We start from the raw sequence: 18,540 nt of genomic DNA on the forward strand, positions 1-18,540 counted from the left end.
TTAGTTACTGTATATTTGATGTACGTCTGGATCCAAACGTCTATCTTGTCACAGATACATACACTGAAAGGCAAAAGAAACGTCATGTGGATGTATCATATAAATATCTTTATTTTCAAATGCTTATATATGTAAGTAAGTGTATGCTGGAGGAAGTCCCTGGTGACTCTGGCAGAGTGGGGACGGGCGTTGTCTTGCTGAAAGGTGTGGTTTTGATGACGGGCAAAACAAGGCACGATATGGGGTCTGAGGACTTGGTCAATGTAGCGGAGAGCTGTGATGCCATTACCCCTGCCTGGACCAATATTCTGAAAGACCACAGATCCAACTCTCTGGTTCAGTCCGATTCCACCCCAAACCATGATGCTTGGGCCGCCCCACGGGTCTCGTTCCATAACACAAACATCAGCTTAACGTTCGCCTCTCCTTCGCCAGACCCTGACTCTGCCATCCACCATTGAAACACAGTAGCGACTTTCATCAGTGAAGATGATTCTTCTCCATTGCTGTTGACGCCAATTTTGATTCTGCCTGGCCCATTGCAGTCGGGCCTGTCGGTGACGGTCTCTCAGGATTGGTACACGAGCAGGACGGTACCACGAGATGTTGTTGGCAGTTGGGCGACGTCGGACTGTACGATCACTGATGGCACGCTGGTGGTTGCCAATGGTTTGCCGAGCTGTTTCAGTGGCCATTCGGAATCGGTTCTGCAGATGTTGGCGTAACATGAACCGATCTTGTCGGGGAGTAGTGACTCTAGGACGACCACTACGCGGTCGGTCGTCGGTGGTGTTGTGTCGATGTTGCAAACGATATATCGTTCTGACGTTGACATTGAATGCATTTGCAACGACCTGTGCACTCTGGCCTGCTTGCAGTCTTCCGATCCCTTGGCTGATGAATCGAAATAACGAAAGCCAGCTTAACAGTTTTGGGTGTCTTTTATACCCATACCATCCACGATAAGCACGTGCATCATGTTTTTGACAAGACTTTTCCGCAACTGAGTCCCATTGCACTTTTGTAGGCTGCGTTTGGGTAAAGCACGAATTTTGTATTCCGACGGGAAATAACAGATTTTCCTAAAACAATTTTCCCCGCAACAGTGGAAATTATGCCCCAATGTGATAAAAAATCCTACAATGGCCTACTCATAAAATGTCCAGGTCAACTTGATCTGTGTTCAGCTATGTATTAAAAACTCGTTTCCGAAGAAAGCAACTCGACCTACGTCATAATTCAATTTAGAAACTGGTATCAAGTGTTTTCAACTTTAAAATGTCTCATACGTTACATAATTTTGAAAAATAGATGTTTTTCATTTTTCTATCTCTTAAATATTTATTTCGCCCGCCCGCTCGCTCTCTTGCTCGTTGAGATCTGAGATGAGAAACACCTAAAAACGTATCCAGGCCTTGCGAGCTGCATAGGTTGCTGGGGGCCTTTAACCTGCAATTCCCACGGGGGCTGTTAAGGATTGATGAGGGGGTTAAACTCGAGATGATTTTTTTTTGTGAAACGGGTTTTAACTGCAGATTCAGGTGATCTTAATTCCAGCCTTAGTGGCTCGAGTGACCATTTGATATTCTGAGAATAACCTTGTTTATTTTTTTAATAATTTGTTCCAGAAAAAAGGGATAACATTGTCCTCAGGTTTTAGCCCTCAAATTAATGTGTTCGCTGGATGTGCTCGGTGCGCTGTATCAATGTGTTGGAAAGAAATATTAATTTGTTCGGCTTCTTCAGGGATAAATTGCTGTTGTCTCCAACAAAAATTTCACTCCTCCCTTCCTTCGTATATTATATGGTGGATAGTGTTTCATCAACAATAACACCCAGTTATACTTGTCTAAAACTCGAGCAAAGTATGTTTGCTGGCACCTTAACATTGCAGATAGAGAACAAAAGTTAGTTGGACAGCCAAACCTGAAGCCTATGTTTATAAACGAACTAACTCCTTTACTTGTGGAACGAGGTGGTCAGGCTCGCTGACTTAATTCATGCATGTCATCGTATCCCAATTGCGTGGATCTATGCTCGTCAATCACTTCTGGTCCAGACTCGATTATTTACAGACCGCCGTCATACAGCTGGAATATTGCTGAGTGCGGCGTTAAACAACAAACCAACCTACCAACTAGTGGAACGAACATATAAAAAGTAATGCACTATTTAAAACGACATTAGAATTAACGTATAATATCTCAAGTGGTCGCTCAGAAGTATGATCGGATGAATGAAATATCTTCTTTATTTGGATTTTGGATTGCTGAAATGTGTAAACTTGTTGACGAAAAGAGACAATTCTAAGAATGTGTATTTTATTCCACACTTTGGGTCTGCGGATTCATAAACCATGCAAGACGAATCCGCCTTTCCAGCTTTGACATCACTCAACAACAGTAATTGGAGCATACCAACGTGAGACCTAGAGACCGTTGGTTTCCCCACTGATGTAATCAGTTGGTGGTTCTTTGGGAGTCTCGGCTAAGCTGTACTTGGTTTTCTCCACAGGGTAAATGTCCCCCAAGAGGTCTACCCGCTTCCTCCCGTACACCGACCGACACACCTCGGCCATCATATACACAAGCACGATGAAGCCAAGGTAGGAGAACCACAGCGCCCAGATAACCATCTGAGCCACGCCCAGGAACACACCCAGGGAGATATTGATGAATGCGAGGAGGAGCGAACACCGCCCGCCGAAATGGTGGATACATTCCCACACCCGTCGTCGCTGAGTCTTTGTGTCTTCGTGGTCGGAGATTTTAAGGGGACGTCTGAAATAATACATTTTTTCGGTCTTTAGGTGATTAAGGTCAGTTTGTAGCAAGATTATGTTTATGCATTTAATACCAAGCTTAATATATATCAGGTGGAACGTATTTTATTTCCAACCTCCCCCTCCCCCGCCCCCAAAAAGAAACCGTTTGGTGTCCCATGAACTTTTTCGAAGGAAAACTGAAGCATATTTATGGGAGCAAATATGCAATCTTTTTCATATATGACGGCAAAATATAAGCCTGTGTTGGAATAAAAATACGAATGAGCATTTGTATCATACGGAAATCAAAAGTCATCCCTTAAGGAAAACCTTCCAAACACAACTTCATTTTCAGATAATTAAATCAAATTGTTAGAATTCGAGGGGTTGCCACCTATAATTTTACGCACACGAGAGCATTGAGAGGCTGCAGAGCTGCCAAGATGGTAGCGACGAGACCAATGATTGCATGGGAGAACTTGAAGTGGTCGAACTGTACTGAGAGAATGCTGAACACCAGCCCCGCGATTATACAGCACAAACCAAACACCTGAAAAGTAATATGTATACTGAACAAAAACGTTAAGGATTATCAATATATTGGGGGGATATTTTGAGTGCTCAGTCTTCACTATCAAAAATATCCCCCCATATATTCATGAAAACCAACGGTTTTATTCAGGAAAGATGCAAGTAAATAGTGAAGAGCATCATCAATATCTAACCGCATCAGTATGATGACGTTGAATAGTATTTGAAACACAGTAAAATCGGAACAACCCCTTCATTCTGGATCACACTCATCTTCCCGAGGCAAGAGAGTAAACTGACTATAAAAGTCCAGTCTCAACCCTTGCCGAACTAGGCTGGTTTTATGGAGTTACATTTTGGCTGGACTAACATTTTCTGCATAGTCCAAATCGCGCAACGGAATCGAAATCCGGTTCGTAAACGGTCATGCAGATTTCGGTTAATTGCAGGATTTATAAAGCATGTGTACCGCCAACTCGTTGTCAACAGATATTTTCCACAATTTTGATTAAGGTGCACACGTGATTTTGGTGCACTTCGCGATGTAAGACACGTTTTATCACAATATAGATACTGATTATCGATGAGATCGTCTTGACTGGGCGCCGCCATTTTGTTTGAAGCAAATGCAAGTGATACGAGAGGTGGCATCTAACTGATCCATAGAAGAGGCCTAGAAGGGACATAAACTCGTAATAGCAACTGGTGGCGCTAAGTTCGAGCCCAGGAATTCCAGCCTAGTTCGGCAAGGGTACTAACGCCTGGGACCCCCTATATTTATTACCTAGAGCCCCCAAGACTCGCACATATAGAAACCAAGGTAAATATCCTGAATAGATTATATATATACGGTGGTATAACATTTTAGGAAAGTAAACTACCCATTATGTCGTCACTGAAGCATACGTAAAAGTTATTGCAAGACTCGGCTGTAAAATGTCACACTCTTATTCTCATGGCGAAATATCTTTTACATGTTGGAATTCGATGCGTCTTCATATTTTTTATAAATAGACTCCATATATACAACACATTTCACGTTACGCCAATAAGATAAAAGCACACTTTGAACAAATGGACAATGGGTTTTTCCATTCAATCAACAAAGAATAATTAGTCAAATTAAAAAATGACTGGGAAACGTGTTTTAAACAGTTAGAAAATTCAGCAATATTCAAGGGTCTTTCGCGGGAGCATGCAAAGAAGTCAGACGAGGACCAAATTAGATCAGAGGTTGCCAGCCTGTCGGAGTGGGATGCCACACAATGAGCCCGACCGCATATTGTGACCACCTGAGCCTCTTATGCGAAAAAAACATGGGTTGATGGAGACCTATTCTCGCGTATTACGAGTTGTTTTGCTTGTTGTTTAAAGCCGCCCTCACCAATATTCCATCAATTTGATGGCGGTCCTTAACAACCGAGTCTGGGTCAGACAATCCAGTGATTGACATTATGAGCATCATTCTACTCAATTGAGATACGATGCCATGTATCAACCATGTCAGCGAGCTGAACCCCGTTAGTTATTCCCATTTGACTTTAAGGGTACAGATAACCTATATGTTTACGTAAAATGTCCCGAAATCCCCACGTCATTTTGTATGGGGAGAAAGTCAAAAGTGTTGGAGGTCTTAGATGTTTTCCACTTTGGCGAAATCCATGCTCAATACTGTATGGGTAAATAAAGTAGGATAATAAGAGGATAGTAAATAAGGAAGGAAACTCGTGGCAGTGCATTGGATAAGTATGTTCCTATGAATGTGGGTTCGAATCCTAGTTTCGCAAGGATTTTTTGGTAATTAGTTTGTCCCCAAAACAAATTTCGCTGAACGCAAATATATCAATACATACTGCTTGTTTTTCAAGAGAAGTGAAACAAATATCCCTAATAATATAGTTCTGAGTTTGTATTTTGATTTTACTTCCATTATCAACTTATTATAGACACCAACCTGAAAGAAGACATGCACGTAAAACCAGAGCCCACTCTTGAATTTCATATATCTTGCAACGAACGCTCCCCACTGCAGGAACACGGCCCAGCCAATCACCATCAAGACACCATGTACGGTAATCATATTGATGAAGTTTATCGAACACGCCACTTCCGGGGAGTGGTCAGCATCGCGTGCATTTCCGCGTAGAAACCAGAGGTCGCTGAGCAGAGCGTTCCTGAAAACAAGGAATTCACCATTCAGCTTGGCACAAGACTTACAGAATGAAAAAGTGAAATGTAAAGATAACGTTTTCCTCTCCATGTATGCTGTTTATTTTCCTATTTCCACGACAAAACATACACCATGCGGAAATGACATTTCTTATAAGAAGCGGTAATTATGCTTAACGGTAATTTATGGAGCCTTAAAATTATGTAAAAAAGTGTGAATACAAAGAAATCGTTACGAACAGCAATAGAGTTTATCAAGCTGCCAACCAGACGTGCTTTTCTTTTGACTAGGTATTTTTATGAGCATATCTTTTACGTAGTGAATGGGTGCATGTTGTTTATGCCATATAAAGCAATGTTTTACCTATACCAAATATGGGTCAGGCAACCAGTTAAGCAACGATACAGTTAGCCAGGTTACACTATCTCATTAATCAGATCGTTTACTCCGATGCGATACCCTCTGTGGGAAGATCTGAGAACACATCTAAAGGAGGCCGCGTCAGTTGAACCCTTATCCACTAATCCATCTTTAAGTCATTTTGTAAATCTTACGTCTTCAACATGTGAACGTACGATTAATCAACTGAGTGAATGGGTATGATTTTACGCCGCTTTTAGCAATATTCCAACAATATCACGGCGGGGGACACCAGAAATGGGCTTCACACATTGTACCCATGTGGGGACTCGAACCGGGGTCTTCAGCGTGACAAGGACCTCAGCACTTAAAAATAAACCCATTAACCCCGAGCGAACTTTGACCAATCTAAAAGATGGATGCGTGGGTTCTTGAGCCAATCACATGTCAGCTTTCTACGCTGGTGCGGTTTCATTTCTTTTCCACCTTGATTCCGACATTTCGATGCATTGCGCTCAGACACAGCAGGATGTATGAATTATCCAGAACAATAAAATATAAAACAAACCGCAGTTATATTTTTGAGGCATTCGGAACTGGCTAATTATACTCGTTGAAGAGATCCAGCAATGTTCTGCTCACAGGTACCATGAATTTAAACGCCCTTGATTAAAAAAATCACTTGGCTGACCTCCCATGATGTGTCTTCAGATCATCAGCAAAGAAGTATGGTATCGGAGTGAAAAATCTGATTTTAATCAGATTGCCCGTGTATCAGAACTTACATCTTTATGTCTACTCCGCCAAACACGAAGATCCCAGATCTGCCTGTCACCACGCCGGTTGAAGCTCTTCTGCCCGGTGTTGAGATTATCTCGTCCTGCGGGAGACTCAGTATCAGAACACACACTGACAAATCTGTGTTTCAGCCAACAGTATGTGACACATGAAGATCGAGTTTTACAGTGCATGACTTGACAGTAGAATGTTTTTTCTTAACATAACTACGTATAAGATTTACTTTGAGGACCTGTGTGTTTGCAGTATAATGGAGAAACATATTTTACCACAGTTTAGTATTCATACTTTTATAAGTGAAATTTAAACACAAATGTTAACTCATTCAGCATAATATTCCACAATTCCTGAAGAAAATTCCAGTTCTATTATTGTTTAATTATTCACATCATAAAAGAGCACGAAATACATCACCGACAGTATTACAAATTATTACATTTTCCCTCAGTAGAGAGTGAGTATGGTTTTACGCCGCTTTTAGCAATATTCCAGCAATATCACGGCGGGGGACACCAGGAATGGACATCACACAATGTACCCACGTGGGGAATCGAACCGGGGTCTTCGGCGTGTCGAACGAACGCTTTAACCACTAGGCTACCCGACCGCCCCTTTTTTTTCTCCCAGTAAACGATTTATAGGTAACCTATACCAGGATGTGCCAAATTAAACACAAGTGACATCACTTAACACACACGTTCAGATACTTCTATACAACGCATTTAAAGGATTATGACAGTCTCTAGTGGAGGGTCATACAAAATATTACACATATTCGGGGAAGTTCACGAAGAACTGCATAGTTTATAATAAAATATAAGTCATTTTGTCTTCTCAAAGAGGGTCAGGAATAAAAAAGACCTCGTGGGGAGGATCATCCAAAACAAGACAAGCATTAGGGGAGGGTTAATATTTTCTGTACATTAGTGCATTAAAAACCTCTGACACCCCCACCCCTGTAATAAATGACCGGTCACTAATTGAATATAGTTGCACAACATCGAATTGTTGCACTGTAGAACACGGCCCCCTTAGAATGTACGTTGTTGTTGATCCTCAATTCTAATTCTGATTCTGTTTTTGTTGTTTGTTTAACCGCTCTCAGCAATATTCCAGTTATATGACGGCGGTCTGTAAATAATCGTGTCTGGACCAGACAATACATTGATGGACATCATAAGCATCGATCCACGCATTTGGGTTACGATGACATGCATCAACCAAGTCAACGAGCCTGACCACCCGATCCCGTTAGTCGCCTCTTACGACAAGCATAGTCACCTTTTACGGCAAGCATAGGTTGATTGACAACATGAGCATGGATCAACGCAATTGGGAAACGATGACAGGCATTAGCGAAATCAGCGAGCCCGAGCCCGTTCGTGGCCTTTTACGGCAAACGTGTGCTGAAGACCTATTCTACCCTGGATCTTCACCGGTCAATTCTGATTCTGATACTGCTAACATCTCTATTTGTTTCTGTGACAAAGCGCCGTCATCAACTTTAACCGTGTTACTTACGACCGCAGTGGTCTTTCTCTGAGACCATTTGCCCATCTCGGGCGAAAGAACAGCCACTACATCTTCTCCGCTAGGGTTTGTCTGTTGAAAAATATAAGATTTCAAGGTATATAGGCAATAGATCACAATAATAAATTCAATAAACTCCATTCGTTCAAATAATGCACATGGTGGCGTTCAAATAATGCACATGGTGGCGTTCACACCAAGATCATAACACCTCATCACTTCTACATTAGCAGCTCTTAGAATCATGTATGCATACTATAGAAGAAATCATTTCAATCTTGAAAACGATGAAACGCCTTTTAATGCTTGCCAACGTACGTACATTGAGAACCTGTTCTCCGTCTTCAAAACCACCGTAGAGGACAACCCTCCGTCGCCCATAGGTGGAGGGAAGCTCAGCCATGCTGGCGTAAGTCCTGCACCAACACAATCACGAACAATGCATATAGGCTCTTTCGTGTGCACACAATATATCTGCTGGTGAAAACATGACCATTGCAAATTTACATCAGTTTAAGCTTACATCCACAAAGCATGCGTGGTAAATGAAATACTGTAGAAAGAATATCTACATATGTAATAACTGAGGTGGTGAACATCATGATTCCAGCTATTTCATGGGGGCTCGCCAATAATGAGCCAAACACAATGTACCCCAGGCTGTCTTCCACACCCTAGACAAAACATTAAACAGGAGTCAGACTCAAGGATGATTTGGCAAGCCGAGATTGCCTCAGCTCTGAAATTAAGGATCGTTCTGGGCTCTATTTGGATTTTATATTTTTGTTTTGTAGATATATTCTTTTAATAAGATAACTTTATTTCTTGGACTAAATGTCAGTTTAAATGTACCGATATGGGACCCGAATCCGTTTTATGGGCGTGGAAACAACCGCTCAATCTCACCACTTCATGTACAATACTTAAGTAAGTGCAAATCTGTATATATATTAACGCAAATAGGTCACACACAATAAGATTATGGTATCATGTGGGTTTCCCCTTTAAAAACATTATTGTGTGCTGGTAAAAACAATGGCTAGCAAAGCTTAGTGTTGGGCTCTCCAATCACTCATGAGAAGTAAAAACGCATAACACATAAAAATCTAAACATTGACCTTCTATTACCATAATATTTCAATCTTATAAAGCAATTAATGGTTTCGATAAACTTACAAAACTAAAACATAATCCAAGAAACATCAGTTCGACGGAAACAAATACCATGATCATTTTGTGGTGGATTTACCCTGGCAGTCAATCTCTTAAAGGCTCCCTGACAAATGAATGCAATAGGAAGCACCAAATGAAGAAATCTTGTTTAAGCAATGCAAATCAATGTCCAGGGCGTCAATTTCTTGCATCCTGACCACCTGTTTCTCTTTATATTACCACGACATATGCAGTGTATTGATGAAGTCATCGCGGATATAAGCCTTATACGACCCGTGAAGATCCGGTTCAGAATAGGTCTTCAGCAACCAATGCTTGCTATGAGAGGCTACTATGCTTGTAGTAAGAGGCGACTAACGGGATCGGGTTGTCAGGCTCTTGAGTCCAAAATGCGTGGATCGATGCTCATGGTGTCCATCACTGTATTGTCTGGTCCAGACTCAATTATTTCCAGACCGCCGTAATAAGCAGGAATATTGCTGAGTGCGGCGTTACACAACAAACAAACAAAAAAGAGTCTTGTTGTAATACATGCATCACATTAAAGGAGCGGAAGTGTGTAATGAGGCTCACCTTGGAGTTGCGCAGTTGTCTAGTTTCCGCCATGTTTTGAGCCTGTTGTCAAAGACCCAGGAATCCCCGCTTGGACAGGGCCCTCCACTTCCGCCACCACTGTAACACATGGAACAGAACAAACAAGCAAGTGTAACTTTGGCAGCAGGGAAGCAGTATCACGAACGATGTATAACAAAAGCATGAAAAATTCTCAGATTATGCATCACAGTCATTCTTGTTGGTTTCTGACCTTTGCTCCCTGTTATCCTTTCACTCTTTCAGAAAAGTGTGGTGGGGAGGTAAAATGGGGTTTAACGTTGCGTTCGGGAGTATTGCACTTATATAATGTGTGTGTTTGTGGCTGCTTGTTCTCGGACTGATGCCGATTTTATAGTGCAAGCTGAGATACCATGCCGACGTTTAAGATGAATACCCAACTCAGACACAGTGTACTATAACTCCGAACCGACCAGTCCTTGTTTTAGCCCCTTAATACCGAGCGCATGGTAGGGTAACAACATGAAAGTCTCTTTGAACGTCTTTTGGTATGAATCCCAGACCTTCCGCTCTCCGGGGCACGCTCTACCACTAGACCACAGAGGCTGACTTTTCCAGAAAGACAGAACAATCCCATATGTATTAGGTATTGCACGATCACTTCCGGGTCCATTTTCAGAGTTCATGTTACTAAAGGTATGTGTTCTTGTGCCACTATAGCAGACCATTTGTTCATAAAGGTTTGTCCTTTTCAGCTGAATTTCATTCATTTTGTTTGCTTAACGCCACACTCGGCAATATTTCAGCTGTATGATCGCCGTTTGTGAAAAAGTCGAGTCCGGACCAGACAATCCAGTGATGGATATTATGATCCACACCGTGTGGGGACACGTGAATATCCGGGTTAGAATAGGTCTTCAGCAACCCATGCTTGTCGTAAAAGGCGACAAACGGGATAGGGTGGTCAGGCTCGCTGACTTGGTTGATGCATGTAATCTTATCCCAATTGCGTGGATTGATGCTCGTGTCATCATCACTGGATTGTCTGGTCCAGACTCGATTATTTACAACCCGCCGTCATATAGCTGTAATATTCCTGAGTGCGGCGTTAAACAACAAACAAACAAACAAACGAAACACCGTCTGGGTACGATGACACGTTATCGACAAAGTCAGCCAGCCTGACCATCCGATCCATTAATTCACATCTTACGCCCAGCACAGGTTGCAGTGGTAAAGTTCCATTAAGTAGGACATATAAACACCATTTTGGCTGGCTAAGATATCTCATGACAAATTATGATTTGCTGGTGACAGGGTTTCGAGTCTTCGACAATTGTTGATGTACTACAGAGAGTGATGGAGAGAGCATAAAGAAGCCTTACCTGAGACAGCCCCCGAATATGACCAGCTCGTCGTTGCTGATGGTGGTGCTGGCGTGGAGACATCGAGCGTGGGGGTAACGAGGGTCGTAGGGGTGACACGTTGCACAGTTCTCTGTCAAAAGTCAGTGCCATACTCAGATCAGATGCATTTGGCACAGACATTTCAAACCAGTTACAAACAGGGTATTAAGTGAATGAGTGAATATGGTTTTACGCCACTTTCTGCAATATATCCCAGCATGGACATTAGAAATGGGCTTCACACATTTACCCATGTCGGGAATCGAACCGGGTCTGCGGTGTGACAAGCTTTAACCACAAGGCCACCCAATTTTGAAGTGTCAAGATATACCCACAGTGCGTTTTTACCTAAGTATTATTCTTGCTAAAGTTCTGATACATGTGTCGAAAATCTGACAATGCGGCCGATAACATCGATACAGAAAATCGTTTTATATTGAAATATGCTTCAGGCCAAATACTTGCCAAATAAGGCCCGGGTGCAACTACCAGTGGCCCAGTGAAGATTTGATCACTTCTTTTTGTATACACTATTGTGTAACCAATATGTATGTATGTATGTATGTATGTATGTATGTATGTATGTATGTATGTATGTATGTATGTATGTATGTATGTATGTATGTATGTATGTATGTATGTATGTATGTATGTATGTATGTATGTATGTATGTATGTATGTATGTATGTATGTATGTATTTACCGATCTGAGGACATCCCATTACGGGTCACGTCAGAACGACCTTTCGCGAACTTTGACCGACCACTGAAACGAGTAACAAGAAGTCGATATCAGCCAGTGAGAAAGCAGCTTTCTCGAGCTTTACGGCACACGTTTCAAACTGGCGACTTCCATTTCAGACTATGCTTGAAAAATATGTTGACACAGTTCTCGATTAAAAATTTGAAAACTGAACAAAAGAACATTCCGGAGTGTCTAATATATGGTTGACATTGTATGGCGGTGCTTCGTTCAAATGTGTATCCCACGGAAGCGAGAGATACTTTGACGGAATCAGTCGTGCGGGCAGTAACTGTCGTTCGGAATACCCCGTTTTAACGTTTTCAAGGTTGCATGATTAGAAAACACATTCAAGCTGTCACTTTCATGATCTGGTAAGCGATGCTTTGATTGGTCGGATGAAAGGTCGTTCTGACGTGACCCTTAATGGGATGTCCTCAGATCTTTGTTTAGCGATAGCGAGAAGAGATCGGCTTATATCCTAAATGATTACGAGTACAGTGTTTGGATTAAGGATAAAAAAACATATCTCACACACAACGGAAAATTATCTTTATAATGTATAGAAACGTAAAGATCCGGGTGGGAATTGATCTTCAGCAACCCATGTTTGTCTAAAGAGGCGACTGACGACATGGTCGGGATCGGGTGGTCAGGCTCGCTGACATGGTTGCATGTCATCGTATCCCATTTGAGTACGTCGATGCTGATGGTGTCAACCACTGGTTTGTCTGGTCCAGACTCGATTATTTACAGACCGCCGTCATATAGCTGGAATATTGCTGTGAGTGGCGTTAATTAACAAACAAACAAAATAGATACTCGGGGGAAAAAAGACATTCACCGTTGTTAACTCTGATATACACTAACCTCTCTGCCAACCCAGAGCGTTGACGTCATAGGTGAAGGTATCAAAGTATCGGACGGTGGAGAATCCCTGAGACACGTACATCCTGCCACCCCCGGGGAATATCCCACCCCCGGAGCCGTACCGTGCCTCCGGACGGAAAGAGGTCAAAGACAACGTGGCCCAATTGTGGCCGCTGTACACAACGAGAAAGACATAAAAAAGAACATATACTTTGTTTCTGAATTCAGAAGCCCAAACGTCTCTTCGAATACTGATCATGGGGACACCAAAACTGAACCCTATTGTTATAATGGCTTACAGTAACGAGGGGCACATACTGGATATTAATATTCTGAACAACAAAAGTTCCTGTGACATTGAATAAGATTTAATGCAAAGTTATGTTTTTTTTACCAAATCTGAAACAATTTCGGTGTGCAACAGATAAAAGACTCCTGTAAGTGTTCAAATGGTTAAAATTTGCCGTACTGTCTTCAGAAAATGCATGATTTCATAAAAAAAACATGAACATGCCAAAATGAAATGCATGGGGCTTGCATAAAAGTCCACTTTTGCATGGAATGCAGGCTTTTCTGTTGCAGTTGCGTTTTTGTGACTTGATTCCATACATGTACTACAATATTGAAAACCAAACTTTACTTGTTTGAAAAATACACTAAACTATTGGTGTCACAGGAACTTTTGTTGTTGAGTATATGTTATTGTGAGCATTATCACGGCGGGGACCACAAAACAATCATCTTCCCGAGGGAATGATGTCCACCAGCCCATGTCACAGCCTAGTTTCGGGAACATAGATTTTGAAATAGGCTAGTTGGCTTCACACCGGGAATCGAAACCACCCCCTTCCGTTTGCCGCTCAGCACCATCCTTCAATGTTACATGTGGTAAAGGTAAACGTATGTTAATGCAATTGTGCGGATATATAATGCTCTGACTGATTATAAATGCATCAAATTATTAGTCTTTGAGTAAATGGGTGAGTTTTTATGCCATTTTCAACAGCTTGACGCAGCTAGGGTGGACAGACCCAGGAATGTAGACGTCAATAATTTAACCGCTACAACTGTATGGTAACGCATTGAGAATGCCAAAGTGCCATAAAGGTATATGGATAACATGAATTAAATTTATAACTCTCATGGTGTAAATTTATAAACAAAGGCAACTGTTGATCTTTACATATAAACAAACTGAAGTTGAATAACAAATATACAGCACTTATTTATTTTTACCTAATGTAAGACGGACGCTTCTGCGCTGGAAGTTCCTCCCATTCTTCGCGTCTGTCAACAGAGTACATGGATATATTAACTATATCCAGGAGCTGCTTTAGTGACGCAGATCGAAGAGGTTTACAAACTAAAGATCTGAACCGGGACCCACGACCAGCGGATCCTGGCTGACAACTAAGGGACAGAATTCTTAACGAAATGTGGTACCTAAGGCCACTGGACTAATGTGCCCGCACTCTTACTGGTGATAAATAACACGGTTATAAATCCGACGTGGTCAGGACTGAGTAAGTGAATGAGTGAGTAAATTAGGTAAAAAGCTATATTCAACAATATTTTAGTAACATCACGGCATGTCCGCTTAATATGGGATGAAACCCCACAATGGCACAGGTCGATAGGTATAGCAATGAAACACGAGCACGGTTGCCAAACCAAGTTTTAGGATCATAATTAGGGGCAATGTTTGATAACGATCTCAACCACGATCAACATATCCTGGCACGGCTGAGGGACGCAACTCAGTCATGGAAGGTGAAGAACAAAATAATCTAAGTAACTTTCAAGAATGGTTTAAAAAATATTTTATTTTAATAATGAAATATCCACACTGTTCATTTGACCTCATAGATGGCAACATACACCACTAGAGACTGTGCAGTAATAGATATATTTACATTAACTTACTTCATGTGAAAACGCCAGATGTCACTGTAAAACGTCTCATTTCTGCCCTCCCCGGTCGTCACATAGAAATAGTCTCCGCTGACGCCACTCACGGCTGTGTAACGCTGACCTGGTCGAACACTTACCACCACCTCACGCCATTTTCCTGATAATTGTGGAAAACATAAAACAATATCGGCATATAACGGTATTTCCGGTATTTAAGAAACAAATGCACATTAGTACAATAACATTTGTATGGAATATCTTAAATATTACATGAAAGTTTACATCACCAATTTTTGTGATTTTTTAGAATGCCAAAGAAGATCTTCTTTGCCTACGATGCAGCTGTTGTTGAGTGACAATTCCATGACAGTTTACTGGAGAAATAGACGACCAGATATTTGTATTTTGTAACAACACAGTATACTTTGCCTTCATAAAACCATTTTCCCCGTTTTCCATGTTGACCGTTAGGCCTGACTTTTCACAAAACTGTTCTAATACATTAGGTTATTGTAATCCAGTTATAGTGCTGGAAAGCATTACAATATCATCAGCAAATGGCGGTAAAAAGGCTTGCACAATATTGGGATGTAGTTGTATACCACCTTGACATTTTTCTTCCATTTCCATGGTTATTCCGTTAATAGGGAATAAAAAGAAGAAAGGGCTTAATATGCATCCTTGTCTTACTCCTATATTGCATTCACATTTCTTGATGAAGGAATTACCGTTGCATTGTACCAAAGTTTTTACGTCTTCATATATAATGACAATAATTCTGACATTATATAACTGAGGCCACGATTCTTAAGCATAAACCACAATTTATCCTGCTGTGCAGAATCGAATGCCCAACTAAACAAATAGTGTGTACAATTTACTACCTCCCTCCTTTGAAAGATATGTTGAATTAACGAATGCAAAACGAAACTATATCATCTGTAACCATCTCTGAAATCGACTTGTGATTATGCTATTTTACCATGAGAATCGGTCCGAGGCAAAAGTCTTGTATTAATGATGTGCAAGACATGTTTACTAAAAACACTAGATAATGTGATGCCCCGATAGTTATTTTTATCATTAACTGAACCCTGCTTATGAAGCGGGATAATTACACCAGCAAACCAATTTTACGGAAATGTCGAATTTTCAAATATAGAATTAAAAAATGTCTAAATATGGAGCAACAATATCGGTTCTTCAAACTTGCAATGCTTTCAATGACGTCTTCCCTTGAGACAGGGGTATATAAAATAGTTTTCAAATACCATGTAACATTTAATAAAGAGGGGATGGCCACCTCCCGAACGAACGAACTCTTTAACCACTGGGCTACCACACAGCACCCATTACAAATATAACTATAACGTCTATGTATTTCAAGCAACATGTAATTTGATAGTCACAAAGTGTTTTTTCTGTTTGTTTTTTTAAGTTCGTTCATACTTTAATTTCACTTTCTTTGATAGTTTAGTTAAAGTTATTTTTAAAGTTTCAATATATACAAACAATCTTTCTCAATAAGACGAAACATAAGTACATACATGTCATGCGTTTAAATATACTTACCCTCTGTCACGTTGAATATCCATGTATCGTCTAGTGGCCCCGGTCGACCTCCGAAAATAATGACTTGATTTGTTGCTGTGTGAAAACCAATTGCAACATCACGACGGGGAGACGGGGAGGGTGCAGTGACGCCGCTGTGGATACGTTCCCACCGTAGTTGTGGCGCAACACTCGTCAGGAGAGACACACAGAGAAGCGTCTTGATCTTCCACATTGTCGTCGCTGAAAACGTCAAGTATGAAACATCACCTCACTAGTTAGTCTTATTAAAGACGCCAAATGTCAACCGCCAAAATTCTATGTTAACATTGCGTTCTACAGACACCAAAATCGGGTATAAGATTCCAAAATTTGTTGAAACTCAATGTGTACAAAAAACAGTGTGTAAAAACTAAAGTAACGGTGACCAAGGACAGTCATCTTACCATGCACCGGCGATGCCAATAACCACAATAATAAGAGGCTCGTATCGTGAGGGTCGCGATGAGGGTACGGAATATCCAACCCCTGTCCATATCTATACTGTCCCCCTCTCCTGCGTTGCTTGCGAGCTGATTCCCGCCTTTGTCTTCACGCCCCATGCCAACTTGTTTTTAAGCCAAGGAAAGGGATTTTCTTTTTAAAACCTAGAGTCAAATAACGGGTTGTCCGCCATAAGAACATGTCTGATAATTTTCACACAAATATTTCAAAGTATTAAGCACATATCAAATTTTACATTCCCACTGAGCCAAATATAGTCCTTATCCTTCTTCCTCCTTTCATAACGATAGACACACAACGCCAGAGACGGCAGAATTCAGAGTACATCGGCATGTAAATAATTGATATTTGGAACAGGCACTCCGGTGGATAATGGCGTGAGCAGCTATCATCGATATCCGTGTGTATTTATCAGATGTGTTTATATACATGTTATGGACTTACATAACTAAATACATAGGTTAGGTTAAATAGATGTAAATATCACTGATTCCTTACGTTTAAAGGAAGCGGGTTTTTTTCTAATATTTGCAAATGAGCAAGTCTTTGAACCAAGATGATTTTCATTACTGAAGAAGAAAACTCTACACACATAATAATTATGGTTAAAAATCATGTCAGAAGTCCAAATGTTCGTGTGTTTACAGACCTCTTCCGTGGCCTCGTGGAAGAGCGTCTGCCCGGAGAGCGGAATGTCAGTGGTTCGATCCCCCGACGCGGCATAACAAAAGACGTTAAAGATGGTGCTTGATGTTTACCCTGCCCTGCGCTCGGTATTAAGTGGATAAAGCAAGGACTGATCTGGTCTGCTCTGTGTAAATATACTGTGTCTGAGTAGGGTATCCATGTTAAACTGCATTAAAACCGGCATTTATACCTGACTACAAAGTAGACACAATTTATGGATAACAACTTCTTTAAAACTGTAAATGCGACGTTTCGGTATAGGTCCTTATACCGTTGTTAAACAAGGACTTGCTGGTACAAGTAGGCGCGTGCACGCACACACGTGTGCATGCGCGCTTGCTCAAAAGGCGCAATAATCTTTAACGCGACGTTAAACCCCATTTCATCTCACCTCGAGGGTTTATATGGTGGGGTACGAAGCAGGAAGCAGTTATTATAGAGTTCAACTTTATAAGCCAATAGTATATCAGGTTCTTGACTATTCAGTTCAACTGTCGAATGTGTGGATTCAGTCAGTCATTGAAACTGATATCATTTCGGCATTGACTGAAGCATGGATCAAGTCAATGCAAAATACTCAAGATCGTTCTATATAAATACATACGCTGTTAATCTTACCTAGATCACCTTAAACACAATTCCAAAATAGTATCCGAGATTTCAAAAATCGTAGAAATGATACAGTCAGTCGTCTCTCGGTCGTCTGCTGATCAAATACTTGTCATGTGATTGCAACTTTGAAAGCTACAAACGTCCTCAGATGCACGACTTGCATTCGCTGCACGTGCTAAAAATCACGTGACGATTTGTTTGTGGATGCAGAAGCTAATCACCGTCCAGGGAACGATTTATCAACCTTGTTCGTAGAAGATCAGATCCAAACACTCACAAAGTTACTCCTGAAGAAAATACGATTTGTATTATTAACGATTGTTGTGTGTACATTGTTACCATAAGGTAGTACACATTTTTTCGGGGGGGTGGTATTTT

General features: G+C 41.1%; 1 protein-coding gene across 2 annotated transcripts; it reads right to left on the reverse strand.

Annotated features, from left to right (window-relative positions):
• Nucleotides 1-2,301: 2,301 nt before the first annotated feature.
• Nucleotides 2,302-18,317, reverse strand: LOC124117789. Of its 2 annotated transcripts, none has more exons than XM_046479799.2 (13): nucleotides 18,169-18,317; nucleotides 16,381-16,602; nucleotides 14,821-14,965; nucleotides 14,134-14,184; nucleotides 12,898-13,070; nucleotides 11,264-11,375; nucleotides 9,900-9,998; nucleotides 8,476-8,569; nucleotides 8,145-8,225; nucleotides 6,611-6,705; nucleotides 5,250-5,469; nucleotides 3,175-3,314; nucleotides 2,302-2,780 (listed from the first exon to the last, which is right to left on the reverse strand). In XM_046479799.2, the coding sequence occupies exons 2-13, from the start codon at nucleotides 16,592-16,594 to the stop codon at nucleotides 2,429-2,431; spliced, it is 1,776 nt and encodes a 591-aa protein (XP_046335755.2). In that variant the 5' UTR covers nucleotides 16,595-16,602; nucleotides 18,169-18,317; the 3' UTR covers nucleotides 2,302-2,428. The 2 variants fall into 2 exon arrangements, with proteins under 2 accessions (XP_046335755.2, XP_046335758.2); XM_046479802.2 differs by lacking the exon at nucleotides 18,169-18,317 and adding an exon at nucleotides 16,806-16,938.
• Nucleotides 18,318-18,540: the final 223 nt, after the last annotated feature.

The sequence above is a fragment of the Haliotis rufescens genome, unplaced genomic scaffold (genome assembly GCF_023055435.1).
Source record: "Haliotis rufescens isolate VD_foot unplaced genomic scaffold, xgHalRufe1.0.p SCAF_6, whole genome shotgun sequence".
Taxonomy (NCBI): domain Eukaryota; kingdom Metazoa; phylum Mollusca; class Gastropoda; order Lepetellida; family Haliotidae; genus Haliotis; species Haliotis rufescens.